A 21711-nucleotide genomic window follows, 5' to 3' on the forward strand; every position below is an offset into this window, starting at 1 on the left:
AAGAGGGCTTCTTTGTGAGTAGCCTGATTCTCAGACGGTCCGACTGTCAGTCCTCGATCCTCCTCTCCTCGGTTTTTGTTTTGCTTGCCCTGCCGGCTTTTCTGCCTTCTGTGATTTCTTCTTATTTTACCCAAAATAAGGGGGTGGGGGCGGGGGGAGGGGGGGGGGGCGGGGGGGGGGCGACTTCCACCGAAGTATTTTTGTCCCGTATCCCGCCATGAAACTTTGTGCCAACCCGCATCCCGCCACCATTTTTGGACCCTCTATATACCTTGCAGAACAACAGGTGATCCTAGCTATCTTTAACACGGTTATGGATTTACTTCTTTTTTTTTTTAACCTTTCCCTCGAAAGTTTGAAATAACGAGGCTCAAAATGTATTTACTGTGGGGAAGAGGTGGTTTAGCCAGACGGAATCCTGGCTGTTGCTTGTCTCCGTTATTTTAGGCGAAGGCAAGTAACAGCTGGAAAGGCGTCTGCGTTCACAGGCTAGGAGTGATTCAGTTGGCGTTGGGTAAAATATATTAAAATTTGAATTTTATTTTCCTGCAATCTGCTCCTCCATTTTGAGCGCTGGATACTTTTGTACAGTAGTTTTGTAGAACACAGCTAGCAAATGTTCTGGGCAATCAACAAATAGCAAAGTTTTCTCAGAGGTTCGCAACACCTCGCACTTTGTTGGGTTTTCAATTTTGTTAAGATATATTGCTCGTATTATTCAATGTCATTGGTTATTGGTTTATTTGAAAAATTCTCAAGTAACGTTCCAATTGGTTAACTCTTTTCTTTTCTCTTTTTGGCCAAGTTCGAGTAGTCGCACTGTAAGTACATGTACTGTAATCCAACTCCAGAAAAGAAAGAACACACAGCTACAAACTAGAAATACAGTCAACTTTTTTTTTCTTCACAAAGGATGCTATATACAGTCAAATATACAGAGATAGTTTTCTTCGTCCCCGTGCACAGATGTCTAAAATTTTAGAGTGAATCCTGCAACGGCAGCAGAACCCTTTTTGGAAGTTGGCATGCGGAAACCTTGGCTGCCATTTCCACTGTCGCCTTCATCCGCCTGTCAAAACAGATCACAGTAGATAAAATATTGGTTACAAGTAACTCTACTTAGCAGCCGGGCAATTATAGACTGCAAAAACATTAGAAGGTTTCCTAGTTCTTTAATTATTTCTACATGATTCTTCAAAAAAGAAGCTTGGCATCAAGGCTTTTTCATGTTGCTAACCAACAGTTTTATTACCACCTACTGTCCGGGGAAAACCAAATCTTCCATCCCTACTTACTCCCACCCCACAAGAAAGCACGAAATATGACCGTTCTTGAGAGATTGAAAAAAATTGAAGAAAGATTATCTGCAGGATTAAGTAAAAATTTAATTGAAAACTAACAATGAGGGCCAATTCTCATATTCAATCAAAAGTTAATTACAATCAACCTAGGTTGTTCACAGCCACTCTATTATTCAACGCACGCGAAAGACAAAAAACAAGCGAAGCTATCGCGAGCGCGAAGGACGAGGGTGTAGGGGCGGGGAGGTGAGCGAAGTGAGCCAAACGATGAATTCGGTCCCCACCCCTACCCCGTTAAGTCTCTCGTTTTGCGCTGGCGTCCAGTTCTCTCGCGATTCTATCTGCGCATTCAACGATTGAATAAAAATACGAGAAAATACAAGACTGGTTTGATTAAAAGTGCAACTGATCCAGCTTTTACAAAACTCTCCCGTCTCAACACACTCACCAGCTTTGCAAACATAGCCCCACCCTGCGGGGCTTGGGGACTGTGTTCGACGTCCTTTTTCTTGGGTCTCTTTGCCATCTCACTTTTGGCAGGCCACGTGGGAAACATGGAGGGGTCAACTGGTTGAGGCGACTCCTAAGATGGGATGGAATATATACAAACGTTTAAGTTTAAAGACCAATCCAGTCAAAGAGACTGCCATCTTCCCTTTAGTGGACAGCTGAACTCTAAACTTCCTAAAGCCCCTGAATCAAGCCTCTTCATTTTCAATATGAAGGCTTGATGCCCTTCAGTATTTTTCAGTGATGTTTTCTCTTTTTAATCTGAACCCCCATCATACATGGCCCCACCTTCCATACAAAGGCAGGTACATGTAACGATGTTGTCCTTCATGGATTTGTACTGGTACTGGGTTTACAAGCACACTTACAGAGAAATATTCATGCTCTAGAGCTTTCTCAGCAGTTATCCTCCTGGTGGGATCGTAAGTCAGGAACCTGAAAAATGAAAATATACACATATTAATTCAAAATCTGACTAACATCGTGCATGGAAATACACTGCAAGCAAGTTCTCTAATAGACTTAAACACGTATGACTAAGACTCACCTGTTTAACAAATCAAAACCTTTGTCTGTCAAATGAGCGCCAAACTTGTTCCTCAAGTTGTTGTAGGGATAGTCAGTAAATGTCATCTAAAAGAAGTGATGCACAGACATTTGAGTTTAGAGGAACTTTGTATGTCTTGTATGATGCCTTGTTATTACAGTGGAACCCCACGTTATGGCCACCCCATTAATACGGCCACTTTATTGTGGCTCAAACAAAAGCTCAGTCCGTCATTTTATCTTTAATATGACCACCCCGTTAATATGGCCAGATTGTTATGGCTCGTTGGTGACCGGATTAATGGGGTTCCACTGTACCTTCAAAGATCTTTCAACTGTTATACTACATCAACATGTATGTAAACTCGTCTTTTAGGCATGCATGAATTTTATTTAATTTGCATGTAACAATTCATTGCGATTCAATCTCTAACAGACGACCATCTGTATGACAATTGAAGGCTTTCGCACAAAAAGGGCGTATAATTATAGCTTTTTGGGCCGATTTTTATTTTTTGCAGAATCGACCTAATTTTTGGCAGACTGACTTGTTTGGGTATCACTCACGGACCTGAACCCTCAACTTGCTCCTTAGCACTAAAGAATCCGTAAGGTTAGTTAAAATGAAAAGGACTTCGCAATGACAAAAGGATCAAACAGTTTACCTTCTTAACTGCTGGCAGCTCCGAATATGAAGGAGGTCCAGGCCAAATCTTGTCACTGGGTGTGCCAAGATCCTGAAGCAACAAACCAAATAATTCTCTCAAATTTTGTTCTTCTGCTTTTATATCAAGAAAACAAGTACACTAAGCTTGGGCTCACAGGAAAGAAAGATTGAAATAATTTAAATAGGCACACAATCAGGCAGTGAACAACTATGACTCTAAAAAGTAGCTGAGCAAAATTATGTTTGCCCAGTGTCTGCCAGGCCTCTTATAAAATATAAAGGTAACTGTGGGATCGTTGACGTCAAAAGTTGAAGTCAAATGTCATGGCCACCTTGTCCTGGCCTTGAATACACAAGTTTATCAGAGTACAGCTGTACTGTTAAGTGTCATATGAAGAGTCTTACTTTGAATATTCTGTTGATCTGGTCTATTTCTGACTTCCCAGGAAACAGCGGCTTCATGGTCAACAGCTCGGCAAATATACACCCAACTGACCACAGGTCAATAGGCGTGGAGTACTCCTGAAAGAAAATGACACTGCCTGTTATCATTCTCCCCAGCTAACACATTCATTTTAACAAACAGATTCCATGTTGCCTTGCGTCTGTTCAGTAACAGACTGAGCACAGATGACGTCACAACGTGGTAAGAACACAAAAGTAGCACACAAGCTGTTAGGTGAATGTGTCACTGATGTTCTTATCACATTTTGATAGCTTAGAACTGTGATCTACATGTACTACTGAAGAGACACCTGGCACCATGGAATCTACATGTATTTGTTTTATCAAAACAAAAAATAATATTATTGTTTATGATGTCATCTATGCATCTATCCTCCAACAGATCATAAGAACCAATCAAAAATTTGGGAAAAATTTGACATGTTATTATAATATGACATATAAATATAATATAATGTTAAAGTGGAGTACAGGATTCAGCTTGTAGTGCCGAGTGTGCAGTATGGTTCCATCTTGTCTGCTCAGTTGGCAAATCACTGAACTGGATTTGGTTCAGCTTGTCTGCTTGCATTTCTTCATAGTGCTGTCAGTATTACATGTACCTGTAGGCACTGTAACACAGCTGCTTAACATCACAAAAGCATACCTTGGTGCCTAGTAACAGCTCAGGGGCTCTGTACCACAGTGTCACAACGATAGGAGTGTAGTTTTTAAGTGGAGAGCCGTACTCCCTTGCAAGTCCAAAATCACCAACCTACATGTACAGTAAAACCAACAGGATCAAAACACATTAGAGGTACAATAATGATTGCAGTATAATTTTTTGACTACACCACAGATAGGGAAAAAAATTCAATTTTTCACGATAATTGAATACATGTAGTGCCCGTTCTAGAGGAGAGTTTGAGTGAAACTAGTGAGACAATCTCAGATAGTGCAGAGCGCAATTGATAGCTCTGGTACAGTAGTCCCATAAGTACTCACCCCTGCTCGGTTCACTTCCGGTTTGTGTCTACCTTGGTAGTCTGCTACGGCCTTTCCCCTTTGCAGTGTGTATGTTTCAAGGTTGTATTTTCATTCAAGGTCCAAACATTACGCACAAATTAATTACTACTGGTGCTTTAAGTTGATTTTCGTTCATTTTAAATTCAACAATACGCTGAAGCAGCAAACGTGACAATTTAGCTCTTCACGCCAACTTTGTAACTTGATACTTTTGTTTTCCTCGCAAAGCCATGTAATATGAAACCCCTGTTTTCTCCAAAACATACGGAAGATGTCCTTGTTTTTTGGAGATAAATGAAAGAAAGTTAAATGTCTGATGTAGTGATGAAGAAACGGAGCAGAGACGATGTTTTACTAAAAATGCAAATTTTTACCGATGAACAAGAACTAATTTAATTATCAGATAGTCACGAAATACCACTTTCTTTTTCTGTTGCCACCTTTGTTGTTAACAATAAAACAATTCAAAATTAACACACAACGATATTGATGGCTGAGAAGCTTTTCAACGAAAAGTATTGAAGATAAACAGCGCTACTTGGCCGATATGAATGAGTCTCCTCAAAGACTGATTAAATTAATTTGCGCTTTCATTAGGTGCCACGGCATCTGCAGCAATATTTGAGCATTTTCCTGGTTTCTTTTGTTACAAATTCACAATTTGCGGAGTATTAACGCCACTAACTTGAGAACTTTTTGGTCTCTCTTACAGACACAATTAAGGCAAGAAATAAACAAGTCGCTAAGGAGAAGCAATATATTTGAACTCTGACAAGCACACTATTGTAGATTGAAAACAGCAGATGATATCTGTTGAACCGACCTGTTTGTAATTCTAAAAGCTACGCAGCCACAGTAACGTTTCACTTTTGCAATAAAAAGGGACAACTGGCGCTACCTGAAAAATAACTGCCGTCCTTGGTCACATGACACGATATATAAAATACTGCGTGTAAAGATAGTGTATAACACTAACAATGCTAGAACGCATGCGTCTTACATGTTGAGCTCTACCATAAGGAAAACCACTCAACATTTGTGCGTGATTCCGTATGCAATGTATCCTTCACCTAATATAGAAGCCACGAACCCTAACTAATCTACGCATGCGTTTAGGGCAAATTAGTTTTGTTCTAAGGAGAATGGTACCACAAGGAGAGCAAGGGGTTACCTGAAACAAATATATAGCTTTGCGATGTTCAAAGTTTAGCGACGGCGATGGAATGTGTTTTACGTAGAGTACACATGTACCTTTCCCACCCTACTCCCATTACTTCCTTGCCTCTAGACTAATTAATTAATTGAAATTAATTAATTAAACAAACATTAAAGTTTACACCTTAGCGCCATAGGGCCATAGTGCCATAGCGCCATAGCGCCTTAGTTCCTTAGCGGCAGGCAACCCCCATAACCATCCCAATAGTGCACTCTGCACTAAAAATGACCAGAGCAAGCTTTGTACTGAGCTCTTCAGTACAGTTATTGAAAATGTCCCTAATGCATTGCATATTTAACATGCTATCATAAAATGCTACATGTAAAATGCCTCAACTATCTACTTACACCAGTTGAAATCTCACTTGCTAAATTCGTAAGCAATGATTCATTTTTTTAAATTCTCTTTTGGACAATCTTGAAATGAATGTCTTTCAATCTCAACTAACCTTAAGAATTCCTTTGTTACTGAGAAGTAAGTTGGATGCCTTGAGATCCCTGTGTAGAATCCAGTTGTCATGAAGATGTGTCACTGCTCTTAGAAGCTGGATCATCAGCGTTTTAATCTCACCTACAAAACAATGAAACATGCAAGACTTGTATCACACATACACAGTTTACACAATGTAGGAAATCGCCTTGCTCACTGCGAGTCTCTGTAGCTCAGTGGTTACAGAGCCTCGCCAGTATCTGGGAGGTCATGGGTTCAAATCCTGTCAGGGGTTCATATTTTTCTTTGTGCCATGCTCATCACATGCTGAACATTCCACCCCTTGTATGTACTATCTGTTACAAACTAGTTATCTACCAGTAGGTAATTCGGATTTTTAGACCACACAATGATTCATTTGAGTGTGAGTAAGACTTTCAAATTTCAGTCCAGTGACACACGAATGCATTGGCTTTCCAAATCTATTAGTCCACTCTGTCACCAATGAGTTGAACAGGTGGCGATCTTTATGTATGTATGTATGTATATATGTATATCTGATTGGTGTGAAACATGAAGCACTATGCTTAAGCATCTGGCTAGGTTTGAAATGTCATACTCAAACTCAATCTCATACTCATTTTCTGATCACCATTCCTTAAATAATAACTTATGCTGCATCATCACTGAGTCAGGTTACAAGCCTTACTAATACATGTATAATGATAACAGTCACTGGTTTGAAACCAGGAATTCCAGCAGCACATGGAGTGTGATCATCTAGATGAGAATACAAATGCACTTCAGCTTGCAGGGCCATATGACGTCATAAGGGTAGCTACACCACACATGGGCATACCTCATTGGGGAATGCCTACAGGTAAGGTCTGACTTACAAGTAAAACGGTTTTAACACTGTTGTCTACTGTAGATGGTTCCACTCCTTCCCCTTCTACCAGCAATATTCAATGCATGTTACACTGTTTGTATCTCACCAATTCTAAAACCTTGTGTCATGTGCTCCATCAAAACTTTAAGATCGTGTTCAACATAGTCCATTACAATGTAGATCTTATCCATGTTGCTGCCTACGACTATCTCCTATGGAAGCAAAACAACGCAAGACACTCCATTAACATACTAATGCCTAAAACAGGAACTCTAAATTGGGCTTAACATTGCAGTGCTGGCTGGCAAACAGCAACCAGGCAAGTACACGTATGTAATCATTTTTTTTTGGCACATGAACATTGTACAGAGTATTGCAAGGTCTGTCAGCTTGGGCACAACACAGTACACCTACCCTAACCGTCACAATGTTGGGATGCTGTGCTTTAAGAAGAGTGTTGATCTCACGCAAAGATGTGATTGGAAATCCCTCCTTCTCTCTCTCCATCTTTAGTTTCTTTAATGCGACTATATCACCTGGACGTAAAAATAAATCAACAAAATCAATAATCCTTTAATTTTAAATGTATGAGGTACTGGGTACATGTAGCTACAATTTGAATTTATTGGCTATTGCAACTTACTTTCTAGACTGTAAACACAGACATATTTTCTGACTGTCGCTTGTCTCCACCAGAAATAATGTCTGGGAATGTGAACGAGAGACTGATTTCGGTGACTGTGTTTGCACGAACTCCACGTACAATTTTTGCAAGTACCTCTTTGGATATGCAAGGTGAAATGTGATTGGTTAATAACAGCTGACCTCCATGCACTATTTCTGTGAGTACCTCTTTGGATATAGGCAAAGTTGAAATGTGATTGGTTAAAAACAGCCGAAGTCACTAAAATCGATCTCTTGTTCAGGTTTGTAGACATCATTCTCGGCAGAGACAAGCAACAGCCCGAAATACATCTGGGTTTGCAGGCCACTTACTTTCTAGAGAGACATTTTCATAGTTTCATTAATGTTGAAATAAATCAAACCTGTTCTCTTGTCTTTAGCTCTGTAGACGACCCCATAAGTTCCCTCTTCAATTCTGTTCAACCACTGGAACTCTTCAACATTTCTACAGCCACGGACAGCAGGATAGTATGCAGGAAGTTTAGCGTTCTTTTCTTTCTCGTCTTCCTCTTGCTCACCATCAGAAAGTTGTTTCATTTCAGAATCGGAATGAGCTTCGTCTTTATCATCTTCCACACTACTACCCTCGCTTTCTATGTCAACCACTTCATTGGTGAACTGCCTTCTCTCACGCGCAGTTAAGATTAGAGACTTGCCCTCGTCCTTCCTTGGTTTATTTGGCAATGTATCTTCTCCACCATCTCTGCTGTCTTTTGCACCTTTTTCAGAAGTTGTACTTTTTCTCCTACTCCCACTGCGATCTTTCCGGTCTTTACTTTTAGTTTCGAGTTTTCCAGTTTCATCAGGGGATGACTTTTGATGTTTTCCGGAATCCTTTCTTGAACTCTTCTTTTCTCGATCAACCTCGACTTCAGAGTGTTTTACCCTTGTACCTGGTCTCTCAGATTTTGTTTTGCTACTTTCTTTGCCGTGGGACTTATGTCTGTCACGACTTTCCTTTTGTACATCCCCAGTTCTGCCCCTTTCATAGAATCTACTCTTGCTTTTGCTTTCAGAGTGCCTTCTCTCCTCAAGATTTTGATATTTGAAATGAGCTTTCTCCTGGTCAGAAGTTTTACGTTCTTTGTCACTCCTGGCATCAAAGGAGCTCTCTCCTCTTCTCCTCTCAACCCTTTCCTGATGGTGATGTCTCTCAGCCCTTACTTTCTGTTTGTGCCTCTCATCAGTTGATCTATGACGTTTGAGTTGTTGCAACTCCTTATGAATATCCTCAGATTCAAACTCCTCCACCTTGGCGCTTTCAACAACTTGCTCAGTCTTTTGTGACACTGCTTTCTTAACTTCTTCTTGTTCACTTTCTTCTGAACTGTCACTTTCGCTTTCTTCTTCCTCGCTATCTTCCTCACTGCTTTCTTCTTCACTTGAACTTTCTTCGTCCTCCTCTTCATCCTCATTCTTTGCAAGCAGTTCTTTAGATCCACTCACTTTAACTCCTGTTTCTCTCTGCTGTTTCATTTTACCTTTACTTTCCTTTTCCACTACTTCCTCTTCATCATCGTCATCATCATCATCATCTTCTTCACTGCTACTTTCCTCACTTCCACTTCCAGATTCAGATACACTTTCTTCCTGTTTCCCATCTGTTTCTTCTTTTGCCTCTTTCCTTACTTTTTTGGTAGCAGTTGCTGTCTCTGTATCATCTTCACTTTGTTCTTCATTTGCGTCCTCCTCTTCACTAGACTCTTCTGATTTCTTTGTTGCCATGGCACCTACACAGTACATAAAAAAATCCTTTAAGTTCCAAAACCAAAATATCAACTCTTTCTGCTGACCCCTATACTGTACATTTCTTTTCATGCCACTTTTAAGAATTTGGTAGTACATGAAGAAGATAACCTTTCCTTGACTGAAAATATGCAAGGCCTTTTAAGCCTACGTGGCTCATAGCTCTTGGCACTCATGTGCAACTCTGATTTCTGCAGCATGAAGAGGCTTGGAGTATTGCCACTACCCTTAGATGGTACTATAAGAGTAATTAGTGGTTTGTGCAAGGACAGAACACAATGACCATGGAAAGGGCTCAAACTTGGACCATCAGTGGGCCATTTCTGTATGAAAACTCTAATTACACAAATAATTATTAAAATGACGACACAAATACAGTCAGGTACATTCCCTTGCGGGAATGATACATGCACAGTGTACTAACCAAAACCCATCACAGGTTCTTCTCCTCTAAGAAAAACCTGTGATGGGCTTCTGTTTTCTGTTTCCTAAAGAATCGAGGTTGGCTTGCCCAATCATTTTGTTCTGTCATGCGTCTAGCATTACTAACACAGTTGAGCACTGTATTTCATTGCAAGGTATTATGGTTTTGGATTTTTCCATGTGATTGTTGGGGTTTGTAATTGTCATGCTCGCCTGTGAAAATGCTTTCTCATTTCACCACAAAATTTTTTTTCAAATAAATCTGGTTACACTGCTGATGAAGGACCTAGGCCTATGCCTTGTTTGTTGTGGGAAGCAAGCTAATGGATCAGGGTTTGAAGGATCAGAACATATTTTGCTTTCGCTCAGTGATGCACTAGAGTGATATTTGGCATTTTGACGAAGAACACATCACAAAGACTATCACCTACTCCTACACAAATAGTCCAGATTTATTGAGTGACATTGCTAATTAAATATCATCAATACCTTTTTCTTTCAACTCAACAGGACTGGTTTTCTCTTCTAAATCAGGATTGCTGATAGATGAATACCTCCTTGATCGTTTTTCACCTCTTCTGCTCTCAGAATCTGACTGATCACTTACAATCTCTCCTTCTTCTTCCTCGGTAGTCTTTCTTCCCTTCTTTACTCGGATGCCAGCAGGACCAACTTCATGAGATAATTGAGGTTTTAACTTCTTAGGAGTTCCACTTGTAGATGATGCTGGAAACAACAAATTCAAAAAATGTTTTCAAGTGTTTTTCTTTACATGGAACAACAAATGCTGGTTATTCAATACTCCCAATTTTCAACACTGTATTGGGTGGAGAGGGGGTCAAACAGCAACGTGTTTTAAAAGGATAGCAGCACTGTTTTCAAACTTCAGTTGTAAAGCACAGACAATTTGTTACAATACATAAGTGTCTCCAGGACGTTTGTCCACAATTGTGCAATGGGCCATTCTATTTTTTTTTTATCCACCCCCCACCCCTCCCCACACAATTGAAGTACTAGGAACTCTGAGGGGAAGGGGGTCTTTGAAGGCTGTTTCTGAGGGGGCAATTGTGTCAGTGCCTTTGACCTTTTAGCAAACTCTGAAGGGAGAAATGTCTCGGCACTTTAATCTCCTTTTCTTGGGGGGTAAAAAGTTTACTTTCCTGAGGGGATAAAATTCTAAGTAGCTCAATGGGGGCTGGGGGGGGGGGGGGGGGGGGAGGGAGCAGATGTTAAGTAGAATGGCCCAAGGCATGTACTGTATCATAACCAGGGTTGTCACTAAGCGCTGGCTGCCGGCGAAATTTGCCAGCTGAGAAAGAGGTGATCGCCAGTTGGAGTTTAGCGGGTAGGTCACTCGGTAATGGACAACAAATGGTTTTTAGGTTACGCACATACAATCATTCGATATCTGAACCATATCGAATTGTCTACATGTAAATGAAAAGTTTGGAATAAACTCCTGACTATCTTGAGTATCGATGCCACTATAACAAGTAAAGTAATTGGAATAAAATCTTGTTTTGAGCACATGTCTGACATGTTCTCTTTCCATGTACTGCGCCTGCCATTCTGTAGCCACGAAGCTCAGCAGCCCGGCAGTAGCTCCGCATTCAAGGTGTTGCAAAAGATTGGGGACGAAATTTTGTTCCAGCTCTCTCACAAAAAATGGTGACCAGCTCAATGAAAATCTTAGCCGGGAGACTATTTTCTTAGCTACAAACCTGCATAACATCTGAGCTTGCCTACAGTGTACACGTTTGCACAGTAATCAAGCAGTTACAGTGCTAAAGTGCACTGGTTTACATTTTATAAGAGCAAAAAGCACGCACTATTTTAATACGTATAACTAAAAAATTTACTCACGTGGAGATAAACTTAGTTGTTCTGGACTAAGCTGGTAAATGATTTCGCTGCCAGAACCCTGCGCTTGAGGTGACCCTTGCTTTGAGGAGGTTCTCGATTCGCGTCGAGCGGAAGCCAAAGGGCTAGACTTTCCTTCTGGCGATCCATTTCGTTCCTCTCCGGGTGTATCGTCCTTTTCTATTCGCCTCCGTTTCTCTTGTAGAATCTCATCTAGTGACTTAATTTTGAAATCTTCCGGCGTTCGATGGCCGCCGTCATCTGCATCAATATCTTCCGAGTCCGCAGGTCTTTTGCGATGCACTTTTTGTGGATTTGAAGACATCATATGAAAAATATTTTCAATGAATATTTCCTTTAAAAATCTCCCGACCACGTTTTAATTACGGCTTATATTTTAGCGCAGACTTTCATTCGAGAACTATGAACTAAAACGCCGCCATGTCGTCTTCCATCAAACCCATGCTTCTTTGCGGGTGACTATTAGTAACCAGGTCCCAGTGAGCTGCTCAACATGGGCATGTAACGCGTGCACAGTGTCGCTCACAGACGATTTTTTGCCACGCAATCTTCTCCCATCATAGTAAGTTCTACTTGTAAGTAAGTAAAACATTTCCTAACTGTTTCCCCTTACATTTCCACAAACACGTGACAAGCTTTAAAAATAATTTATTCCATGTAACTTGTTCACGTTTCATTTAGAGAAATTTTAAAGTCAAAATAGTGTATCTCTTTCCTTTATCTCGGAAACTAAGAAAGGTTTAACCATGGATAGTAAACGGTTTAACGTATTGCCGAATTTTTTCCCCATAACACTGCCATAACCTGATGAAATATGATTATTGTTGCAACTTTTCAGCGGGCGAGGGGGAAAAGGCGTTGAGGAGAGGAGTGAGCGCGGGGTTCGATAGCTGTACTATAAATTTGTATCTTTGACATTATTTCAAACAACGTTAACAAATATTGTGCTACCTTTGAGCAAAAAGCACGACAGTCTGGTAGCAAAACCATCTGCTCGGCTAGGTCCGGCTAGCTAATTTGTTTTCTTCTTTTTCCGGCCAGTTAAATTGCTTTACCAAATTAATTGCTCATGGATGACATGTTTGGTAAAAAATAAAAAGCATAAATTTTTTGATCAAGGCATTCCAGCTAGCAGTTAAACTCACGCCTACACACAGATAGTGAGATCGCAGCGGCAGAGTAATGGCTACAGTAAACGTTTCTGAAGATGGAAAGCAGAACATTTTTACGACGGCTGAACTGCTATACTGCTCATCAGATATAACCGCTGGAATACATGACCAGTTTACAGCTCTCGCAGTTTTAAACGCTTTCCTGTCCATTACGGCATTTCTTGGAAATGTTTTGATTCTAGCCACTCTTCGCAAGGAGTCTTCCCTTCATCCGCCGTCCAAAGTCTTGCTGAGTAACCTTGCAACAACTGATCTTTGTGTTGGTCTTATTGTAGAGCCTCTAGCTGTTGTTTTTCTCATGTCTGCGGTAAATGAGAATTGGGAGATATGTCGCTACGCAGTAGTCGTCTTTTTTATCACAGGCATTACTTTGTGCTCAGTGTCTCTGTTGACACTCACTGCAATAAGCGTGGACAGACTTCTCGCCCTGTTGTTGGGGCTGAGATACAGACAAGTTGTAACTTTGAAGCGAGCCTACCTGATCGTTGTTACATTTTGGGCTGTATCCACCATCTTTTCAGCAATGCAGTTTTTTAATATCTTTATCGCCTTGTGGTGTGGAATTATACTTATATTATTTTGTTTAGTAACTTCAACCTTTTGTTATACAAAGATTTTCCTCACCCTCCGCCATAATCAAAACCAAGTACAAGAACATGTTCACCAAACGAACCAAACAAATCAATTGAACATAGCGCGATACAGGAAGGCAGTGTCCACTGCACTGTGTTTAAAGTTCACGTTACTCGCTTGTTATCTGCCACAAGTAATATTGGCAACTTTGCTCGGCATTCATGCTGAGCCATTTTCATCAGTTTCTCTCGCGTTTGGTTTTACAACTGCTTTAGTTTTTGTTAGTTCGTCATTAAACCCGATTCTTTACTGCTGGAAGATAGAGGAAGTGAGACAGGCTGTGAAGGACACAATCATAGAAGTACTCTGCTGTTGATCGAGTTATTTAGCTCTTGTGGAACTATTAGTTCGAGAACAAAATTTATGGGTAAATTAAAATTGTACAATGTCTATGAAATAAAACTTGTTGTCCCTCTGTTATGCAAATTAAGCGGCAATATTAATACAGTTTACTTTGAGCCATGTGTAAACGAAGACAGAAAGTTGCTTTTGTAATTTATTTTCCAATTTGAGCAGATTGAAAGTTTCACCATTCATGACTTAAATAAATATTCACTCAGTAAGTTATTGATTTTGTTAAAAGGATAAGTTTTCTTAAGTTGGTTCCATCTAATTGATGACGTTAAGTTGTTAAGTGCTGCACCTTAAGGTGGTGGGGAGGTTTGCGTGCCTTAGTGACCCTGGAAGCTATACCAGCTCAGCTGAGACTGCAGTCCCTGGTAGGTTCAACCTTGCTGGGCAGGTTCCAGGTGAAAGGTCAGACGAACTGCGGCACTTGGTCCTTTAAGCTGGGGATTGGGCGAAGGGCCGATAACCCTTCCCTGTGAAACACCTCATATTACGGAAACCGCGCGGCCTTATGCGCAACAGAGCGCGAAGAAGATAGGTGAGGTGAGGCTCATTCATGCTGAGCCATCTTCATCTGTTTCTCTCGCTTTTAGTTCTACAACGACCTTAATGTTCTTTAACTCCTCATTAAACCCGATTCTTTACTGTCAGAAGATAGAGGAAGTGAGACAGGCTGAGACGGACAAAATCAGACAAGTGCTTTGCTGTTGATTGACCTGGCTAGCTAGCCCTTGTGGAACTATTAGGCAGTGAACAAATTTTAGGGGTAAATGAAAATTATATTGTACTATGTCTATCACTATGAAATAAAACTCGTTATCGCTCTGTTATGCAAATGCAGCGGCAAAAATACAAAATACAGTTTACTTTGAGCAATGTGAACAAGAAGACAGATAGTTCCTTTATTAATTGATTTTCCAATTTAGGCACACTGAAAGTTCTACCGTTAATTCAAAACTTAAATACATACTCCAACTCCGTAGGTTATTGATTTTGTTAAAAGGATGCCTTTTCTTATTAGGTTGTTAAGGTCATCTTCTTTTTACTATTATCTTTTTAAAGGGTCTATAAAACAACGTTGTAAGACAGTTTAGTGGTATTCTGACTTAAAGAAGGGTCTTTTTCCAGTTATGTGCCACACTAGTTAATGAAGAACAGCCTCCTAACTTTTAAAAACGGTCTTTTATGAGCAAAACAAGAACTTGTCAATGAATAGTCCAAGAAACATGGAATTAAGTTTATTCTGTCCCTAAGTAAGTTGTCCATGTCACAAACCTCAAAAAAACAGTGTTTTAAGTATTGTTTTCTGAACCGTGATAATAGCTAGTACCATTTGCCTGCTTAACCTTTTTGTTCTTGTACGCAGCCGTACGTCTCATTAATTTCATTACAAGCGATGAAAGAAAAGGTAAAGGAACACAAAAAGGAAGGCAAGGGAGCGGAGGAAAAAAGAACCTGACTTTACTGTGAATTTTCACATCTACTTTTTCGAGAAGAAATCGCTTACACGTCTTAAAAAGTATTTTAAAACAACTCTGTGGATCTTTACAGCAATTTTACTGCTCTAAAGATAAATTCTTTTTGGGTCTGGAATCTGTGTGAGTTGTTAGGTACATTTTTCGGTTCATCGCAGACAAAAAGAGCTTTTCACAACCTTTATAAAATTGCAAACGCATCTATACGTACCACGCCAACTTCGAGTGTCAAATATGTATAATGTTCCTGAGGAACATCAACAATCAACAGCATAATATTTCCTGTTTTCCATCTCTTGCCGGTTGAGTAACGTTGGTACGGTCATTTTTCTACATAGTTGTAGTTAAATGATAAAAGACACTTTTTATGCCATCTTAGAAATTAAAACCTCGTCTAAAAGACGAATCGACGTCTGTCAATATATATATTTTTTATTCTAGGTAATAATACGTCACTGCGGCAGCTGCAATATGCACCCTTTATGGGATGAGAAAAATCCTTCCGCTGTATGGTTGCTTAACTTGAAGTCACTCTTCGACTATATAAAAGGGTCTAAAAGGGTTGTAAATGGGCAATTATCCCTTTTTTTATCCATCGACCTATATGTGTCAATGTATTTACTCAATGTCACGCTCTAAGGATTATGGAGGTTGAGACACAGTCAGCGACCTTCGGCGTTATTGAACCTTGAAAACTGCCATGGTATAGAAAATAATGACTCCTGAGTGTCAACTAATTGGCAACATCGTCTGTTATGAAGGATTCAATTTTGGAACTACACTTCGACTGAAATCATGAAAGAATGTTTAACCGCCAGAAAAATTGCAAAACAGAACTCGAAACGTTCATTGTAAAACTCAGCTCACAATCCAAGTTCTTTGTAGAATAAATACTTGTTTTGAGGTTTGTGACGTACACAACTTGAGGTTTTAACTTCTTAGGAGTTCCACTTGTAGATGATGCTGGAAACAACAAATTCAAAAAATGTTTTCAAGTGTTTTTCTTTACATGGAACAACAAATGCTGGTTATTCAATACTCCCGATTTTCAACATTGTATTGGGTGGAGAGGGGGTCAAACAGCAACGTGTTTTAAAAGGATAGCAGTACTGTTTTCAAACTTCAGTTGTAAAGCACGGATAATTTGTTACAATACACGTACATAAGTGTCCCCAGGACATTTGTCCACAGTTGTACAATGGGCCATTCTATTTTTTTTATCCATCCCCCACCCCTCCCCACACAATTGAAGTACTAGGAACTCTGAGGAGAAGGGGGGTCTCTGAAGGCTGTTTCCGAGGGGGCAATTGTGTCGGCGCCTTTGACCTTTTAGCAAACTCTGAAGGGAGAAGTGCGTCGGCACTTTAATCGTCCTTTCTTGGGGGGGGGGGGGGGTTACAAGTTAACTTTCCTGAGGGGGTAAAATTCTAAGTAGCTCAATGGGAGGCTGGGGGCGGGGCAGATGTTAAATAGAATGGCCCAAGGCATGTACTGTATCATAACCCGGGTTGTCACTAAGCGTCGGCTGCCGGCAAAATTCGCCGGACAACAAATGGTTTTTAGGTTACACACATACAATCATTCGATATCTGAACCATATTGAATTGTCTACATGTAAATGAAAAGTTTGGAATAAACTCCTGACTACCTTGAGTATCGATGCCACTATAACAAGTAAAGTAATTGAAATAAAATCTTGTTTTGAGCACATGTTCAGCGTGTTCTCTATCCATGTACTGGGCCCGCCATCTTCTAACCAGGAAGCTCAGTAGCCCGGCAGTAGCCCCGCATTCAAGGTGTTGTGAAAGATTGGGGAAAAAATTTTGTTCCAGGTCTCTCACGAAAAATGGTGACCAGCTGAATGAAAATGTTAGCCAGGAGACTATTTTCTTAGCTACGACCCTGCATAACATCTGAACTTGCATACAGTGTACACGTTTGCACAGTAATCAAGCAGTTACAGTGCTTAAGAGCACTGGTTTACATTTTATAAGAGCAAAAAGCACGCACTATTTTAATATGTATAACTGAAAAGTCTACTTACGTGGAGATAAACTTAGTTGTTCTGGACTAAGCTGGTAAATGATTTCGCTACCAGAACCCTGGGCTTGAGGTGACCCTTGCTTTGAGGAGGTTCTCGATTCGCGTCGAGCGGAAGCCAAAGGGCTAGACTTTCCTTCTGGCGATCCATTTCGTTCCTCTCCGGGTGTATCGTCCTTTTCTATTCGCCTCCGTTTCTCTTGTAGAATCTCATCTAGTGACTTAATTTTGAAATCTTCCGGCGTTCGATTGCCGCCGTCATCTGCATCAATAGAGACCTTACGCAACAGGACGGTTCGATGTGGACGGCGACCTCAGATCGCGCGAGGACTGGGCTGAGCACGCGAGCAATGATGTTGTCGTCCTAAACGTAAACAAACCTTACGCAACACAACACGACATGGAGACGACTTGAAGCTAAAATGGCTACATTTAGGGAAGCAAGAGAAGCACTTTTACTCGCTAATGACCTGAATTTGATTGATGACGAAGAACTACTGTTGCTTTACGATGTGAACACTTCGAAGAACCTCGAAATCCCGTACTGGAAATACGACAAATTTGATCTTGACAGTCTTTCCGACGACGAGTGCAAAAGCGAATTTCGCTTTTTGAAACATGACATATACGCTTTAGTCGATGTGTTTAATCTTCCGGACAAAATCACTTGCCCAAATCGTTTTGCCGTGTACAGCGATGAAGCACTGTGTATGCTTTTACGTCGATTTGCGTATCCGTGTAGATACGAAGACCTTGTACCGCGTTTCGGAAGACCTGTTCCCCAGTTGAGCATGGTGGTGGGAGAAGCGATGGATTTGCTTCATGTGCAGTTTGGACGTTTACTCTCACGTCTGAACCAACCGTGGCTGTCTCAAGCACAACTGGCTCAATTCTCTGAAGCAATCTACCGGAAAGGAGCGGCCCTTGACAACTGTTGGGGATTTATAGATGGGACGGTTCGACCAGTCTGTAGGCCTGGCGAAAATCAAAGAGTACTTTACAATGGGCACAAAAGAGTCCACGCAATAAAGTTTCAGAGTGTTGTTGCGCCCAATGGACTTATCGCAAACCTTTTTGGTCCCGTCGAGGGAAGAAGACACGACAGTGGGATGTTGGCGATGTCTGGCCTTCTACCGATATTAGAAAACCACTGTGTTTCCCCAACTGGCCAACCACTCTGTGTGTATGGGGACCCTGCATACCCACTGAGAGTCCACCTTCAGGGACCATTTAAAGGCAATGCCTTAACACCGCAGCAGCAACAATATAATTTGTCCATGAGTAAAGTAAGAACAGCTGTGGAGTGGGTATTTGGAGACATTTTGCAATACTTTACTTTTTTAGATTTTAAAAGGGATCTCAAAGTTGGACTCAGTGCCGTAGGCAAAATGTATATTATTTGTGCCTTATTAAGAAATGCCCACTCATGTCTTTATGGGTCAAATACTTCCTCGTTCTTTGGTGTCGAACCGCCTTCATTACAGGGTTACTTTATTTAAGATATTATTTTTAATCAATCAGTACCTGGGGACTCCCATATGAAATTGATTGGAATGCTTGTCATCTCACTTGCATGTACAGTGGGGTGCAAGTCTTGGATGTTGTCTCAATTGGTGATAAACCACAAATATTTTCAGCTATTTTTTAGGATTGCAAACAAAGATCAAATTAAGTTCAAGCAACATCCGGATTTGTCTTCCGAGTCCGCAGGTCTTTTGCGATGCACTTTTTGTGGATTTAAAGACATCATGTGAAAAAGATGTTCAAATGAATATTTCCTTTAAAAATCTCCCAACCACGTTTTATTTACGGCTTATCTTTTAGCGTAGACTTTCATTCAAGAACTATGAAGTAAAACGCCGCCATGTCGTCTTCTATCAAACCCATGCTTCTTTGCGGGTGACTATTAGTAACCAGGTCCCGATGGGCTGCTCGACATGGGCATGTAACGCGTGCACAGTGTCGCACACGGACGATTTTTTGCCACGCAATCTTCTCCCATCATAGTAAGTTCTACTTGTAAGTAAGTAAAACATTTTCTAACTGTTTTCCTTTACATTTCCATAAACACGTGACAAGCTTTAAAAATAATTTATTCCATGTAACTTGTTCACGTTTCATTTAGAGAAATTTTAAAGTCAAAATAGTGTATCTCTTTCCTTTATCTCGGAAACTAAGAAAGGTTTAACCATGGATAGTAAACGGTTTAACGTATTGCCGAATTTTTTCCCCATAACACAGCCATAACCTGATGAAATATGATTATTGTTGCAACTTTTCAGCGGGCGAGGGGGAAAAGGCGTTGAGGAGAGGAGTGAGCGCGGGGTTCGATAGCTGTACTATAAATTTGTATCTTTGACATTATTTCAAACAACGTTAACAAATATTGTGCTACCTTTGAGCAAAAAGCACGACAGTCTGGTAGCAAAACCATCTGCTCGGCTAGGTCCGGCTAGCTAATTTGTTTTCTTCTTTTTCCGGCCAGTTAAATTGCTTTACCAAATTAATTGCTCATGGATGACATGTTTGGTAAAAAATAAAAAGCATAAATTTTTTGATCAAGGCATTCCAGCTAGCAGTTAAACTCACGCCTACACACAGATAGTGAGATCGCAGCGGCAGAGTAATGGCTACAGTAAACGTTTCTGAAGATGGAAAGCAGAACATTTTTACGACGGCTGAACTGCTATACTGCTCATCAGATATAACCGCTGGAATACATGACCAGTTTACAGCTCTCGCAGTTTTAAACGCTTTTCTGTCCATTACGACATTTCTTGGAAATGTTTTGATTCTAGCCGCTCTTCGCAAGGAGTCTTCCCTTCATCCGCCGTCCAAAGTCTTGCTGAGTAACCTTGCAACAACTGATCTTTGTGTTGGTCTTATTGTAGAGCCTCAGGCTGTTATTTTTCTCATGTCTGCGGTAAATGAGAATTGGGAGATATGTCGCTACGCAGTAGTCGTCCTTTTTATCACAGGCATTACTTTGTGCTCAGTGTCTCTGTTGACACTCACTGCGATAAGCGTGGACAGACTTCTCGCCCTGTTGTTGGGGCTGAGATACAGACAAGTTGTAACTTTGAAGCGAGCCTACCTGATCGTTGTTACATTTTGGGCTGTATCCACCGTCTTTTCAACAACGCAGTTTTTGAATATCTTTATCGTCTTGTGGTGTGGAATTATAGTTACATTATTTTGTCTAGTGACTTCGACTTTTTGTTATACAAAGATTTTCCTCACCCTCCGCCATAATCAAAACCAAGTACAAGAACATGTCCAACGACCGAACCAAATAAATCAACTGAACACAGCACGATACAGGAAGGCAGTGTCCACTGCACTGTGGTTAACGTTCACGTTACTCGCTTGTTATCTACCGCAAGTAATATTGGTAACTTTGCTCGGCATTCATGCTGAACCATCTTCATCAGTTTCTCTCGCTTTTGGTTTTACAACTACCTTAGTTTTTGTTAACCCCTCATTAAACCCGATTCTTTACTGCTGGAAGATAGACGAAGTGAGACAAGCAGTGAAGGACACAATCAGACAAGCACTTTGCTGTTGATTGACCTAGCTAGCTAGCTCTTGTGGAGCTATTAGTTAAGAATAAAACTTAGGGGTAAATCAAAATTGTACAATGTCTATGAAATAAAACTTGCTATCGCTCTGTTATGCAAATTAAGCGGCAATATTAATTAATACAGTTTACTTTGAGCCATGTATACACGAAGACAGAAAGTTGCTTTTGTAATTTATTTTCCAATTTGAGCAGATTGAAAGTTTCACCATTCATGACTTAAATAAATATTCACTCAGTAAGTTATTGATTTTGTTAAAAGGATATTTTTTCTTAGATTGGTTCCATCTAATTGATGACGTTAAGGTGCTAAGTGCTGCACCTTAAAGTGGTGGGGAGGTTTGCGTGCCTTAGTGACCCTGGAAGCTATACCAGCTCAGCTGGGACTGCAGTCCCTGGTAGGTTCAGCCTTGCTGGGCAGGTTCCAGGTGAAAGGTCAGACGAACTGCAGCACCTGGTCCTTCAAGTTGGGGGTTGGGCGAAGGGCCGATAGCCCTTCCCTGTAAAACATCTCATATTACGGAAACCGCGCGGCCTTATGCGCAACAGGGAGCGAAGAAGGTAGGTCAGGTGAGGCTCATTCATGCTGAGCCATCTTCATCTGTTTCTCTCGCTTTTAGTTCTACAACGACCTTAATGTTCTTTAACTCCTCATTAAACCCGATTCTTTACTTTCGGAAGATAGAGGAAGTGAGACAAGCTGT

The 21711-nt window shown here is 40.7% G+C and overlaps 5 protein-coding genes across 5 annotated transcripts; 3 read left to right on the plus strand and 2 right to left on the minus strand.

The window, feature by feature from the left end:
* Positions 1-877: 877 nt before the first annotated feature.
* Positions 878-12817, minus strand: LOC110063629 (uncharacterized). Its single transcript, XM_020770618.2, has 13 exons — positions 11745-12817; positions 10371-10607; positions 8075-9442; positions 7443-7564; positions 7135-7240; positions 6159-6280; positions 4136-4243; positions 3430-3546; positions 3023-3094; positions 2359-2444; positions 2180-2246; positions 1750-1884; positions 878-1069 (listed from the first exon to the last, which is right to left on the minus strand). The coding sequence occupies exons 1-13, from the start codon at positions 12067-12069 to the stop codon at positions 971-973; spliced, it is 2964 nt and encodes a 987-aa protein (XP_020626277.1). The 5' UTR covers positions 12070-12817; the 3' UTR covers positions 878-970.
* On the plus strand, positions 12809-13995 carry LOC110063754 (melanocyte-stimulating hormone receptor-like). The gene has a single exon (XM_020770750.2). The coding sequence runs from the start codon at positions 12945-12947 to the stop codon at positions 13881-13883; it is 939 nt and encodes a 312-aa protein (XP_020626409.2). The 5' UTR covers positions 12809-12944; the 3' UTR covers positions 13884-13995.
* Positions 13996-15128: 1133 nt separating this feature from the next.
* Positions 15129-17832, minus strand: LOC149116127 (uncharacterized). The gene is made up of 3 exons (XM_089276850.1): positions 17821-17832; positions 17435-17708; positions 15129-16353 (listed from the first exon to the last, which is right to left on the minus strand). The coding sequence occupies exons 1-3, from the start codon at positions 17830-17832 to the stop codon at positions 16184-16186; spliced, it is 456 nt and encodes a 151-aa protein (XP_089132976.1). The 3' UTR covers positions 15129-16183.
* Positions 17800-19905, plus strand: LOC110065638 (uncharacterized). The gene has a single exon (XM_020772792.2). It carries the CDS (start codon positions 17853-17855, stop codon positions 18927-18929), a length of 1077 nt encoding a protein of 358 aa, XP_020628451.2. The 5' UTR covers positions 17800-17852; the 3' UTR covers positions 18930-19905.
* A 15-nt stretch (positions 19906-19920) lies between these two features.
* LOC149116128 (melanocyte-stimulating hormone receptor-like) lies at positions 19921-21625 on the plus strand. Its single transcript, XM_089282080.1, has one exon. The coding sequence runs from the start codon at positions 20057-20059 to the stop codon at positions 20993-20995; it is 939 nt and encodes a 312-aa protein (XP_089138206.1). The 5' UTR covers positions 19921-20056; the 3' UTR covers positions 20996-21625.
* The last annotated feature ends 86 nt before the right edge of the window (positions 21626-21711 follow it).

Source organism: Orbicella faveolata, unplaced genomic scaffold (assembly GCF_042242905.1).
Source record: "Orbicella faveolata isolate gen_17 unplaced genomic scaffold, um_ofav_v1 contig_12, whole genome shotgun sequence".
NCBI classification, from domain to species: Eukaryota; Metazoa; Cnidaria; class Anthozoa; order Scleractinia; family Merulinidae; genus Orbicella; species Orbicella faveolata.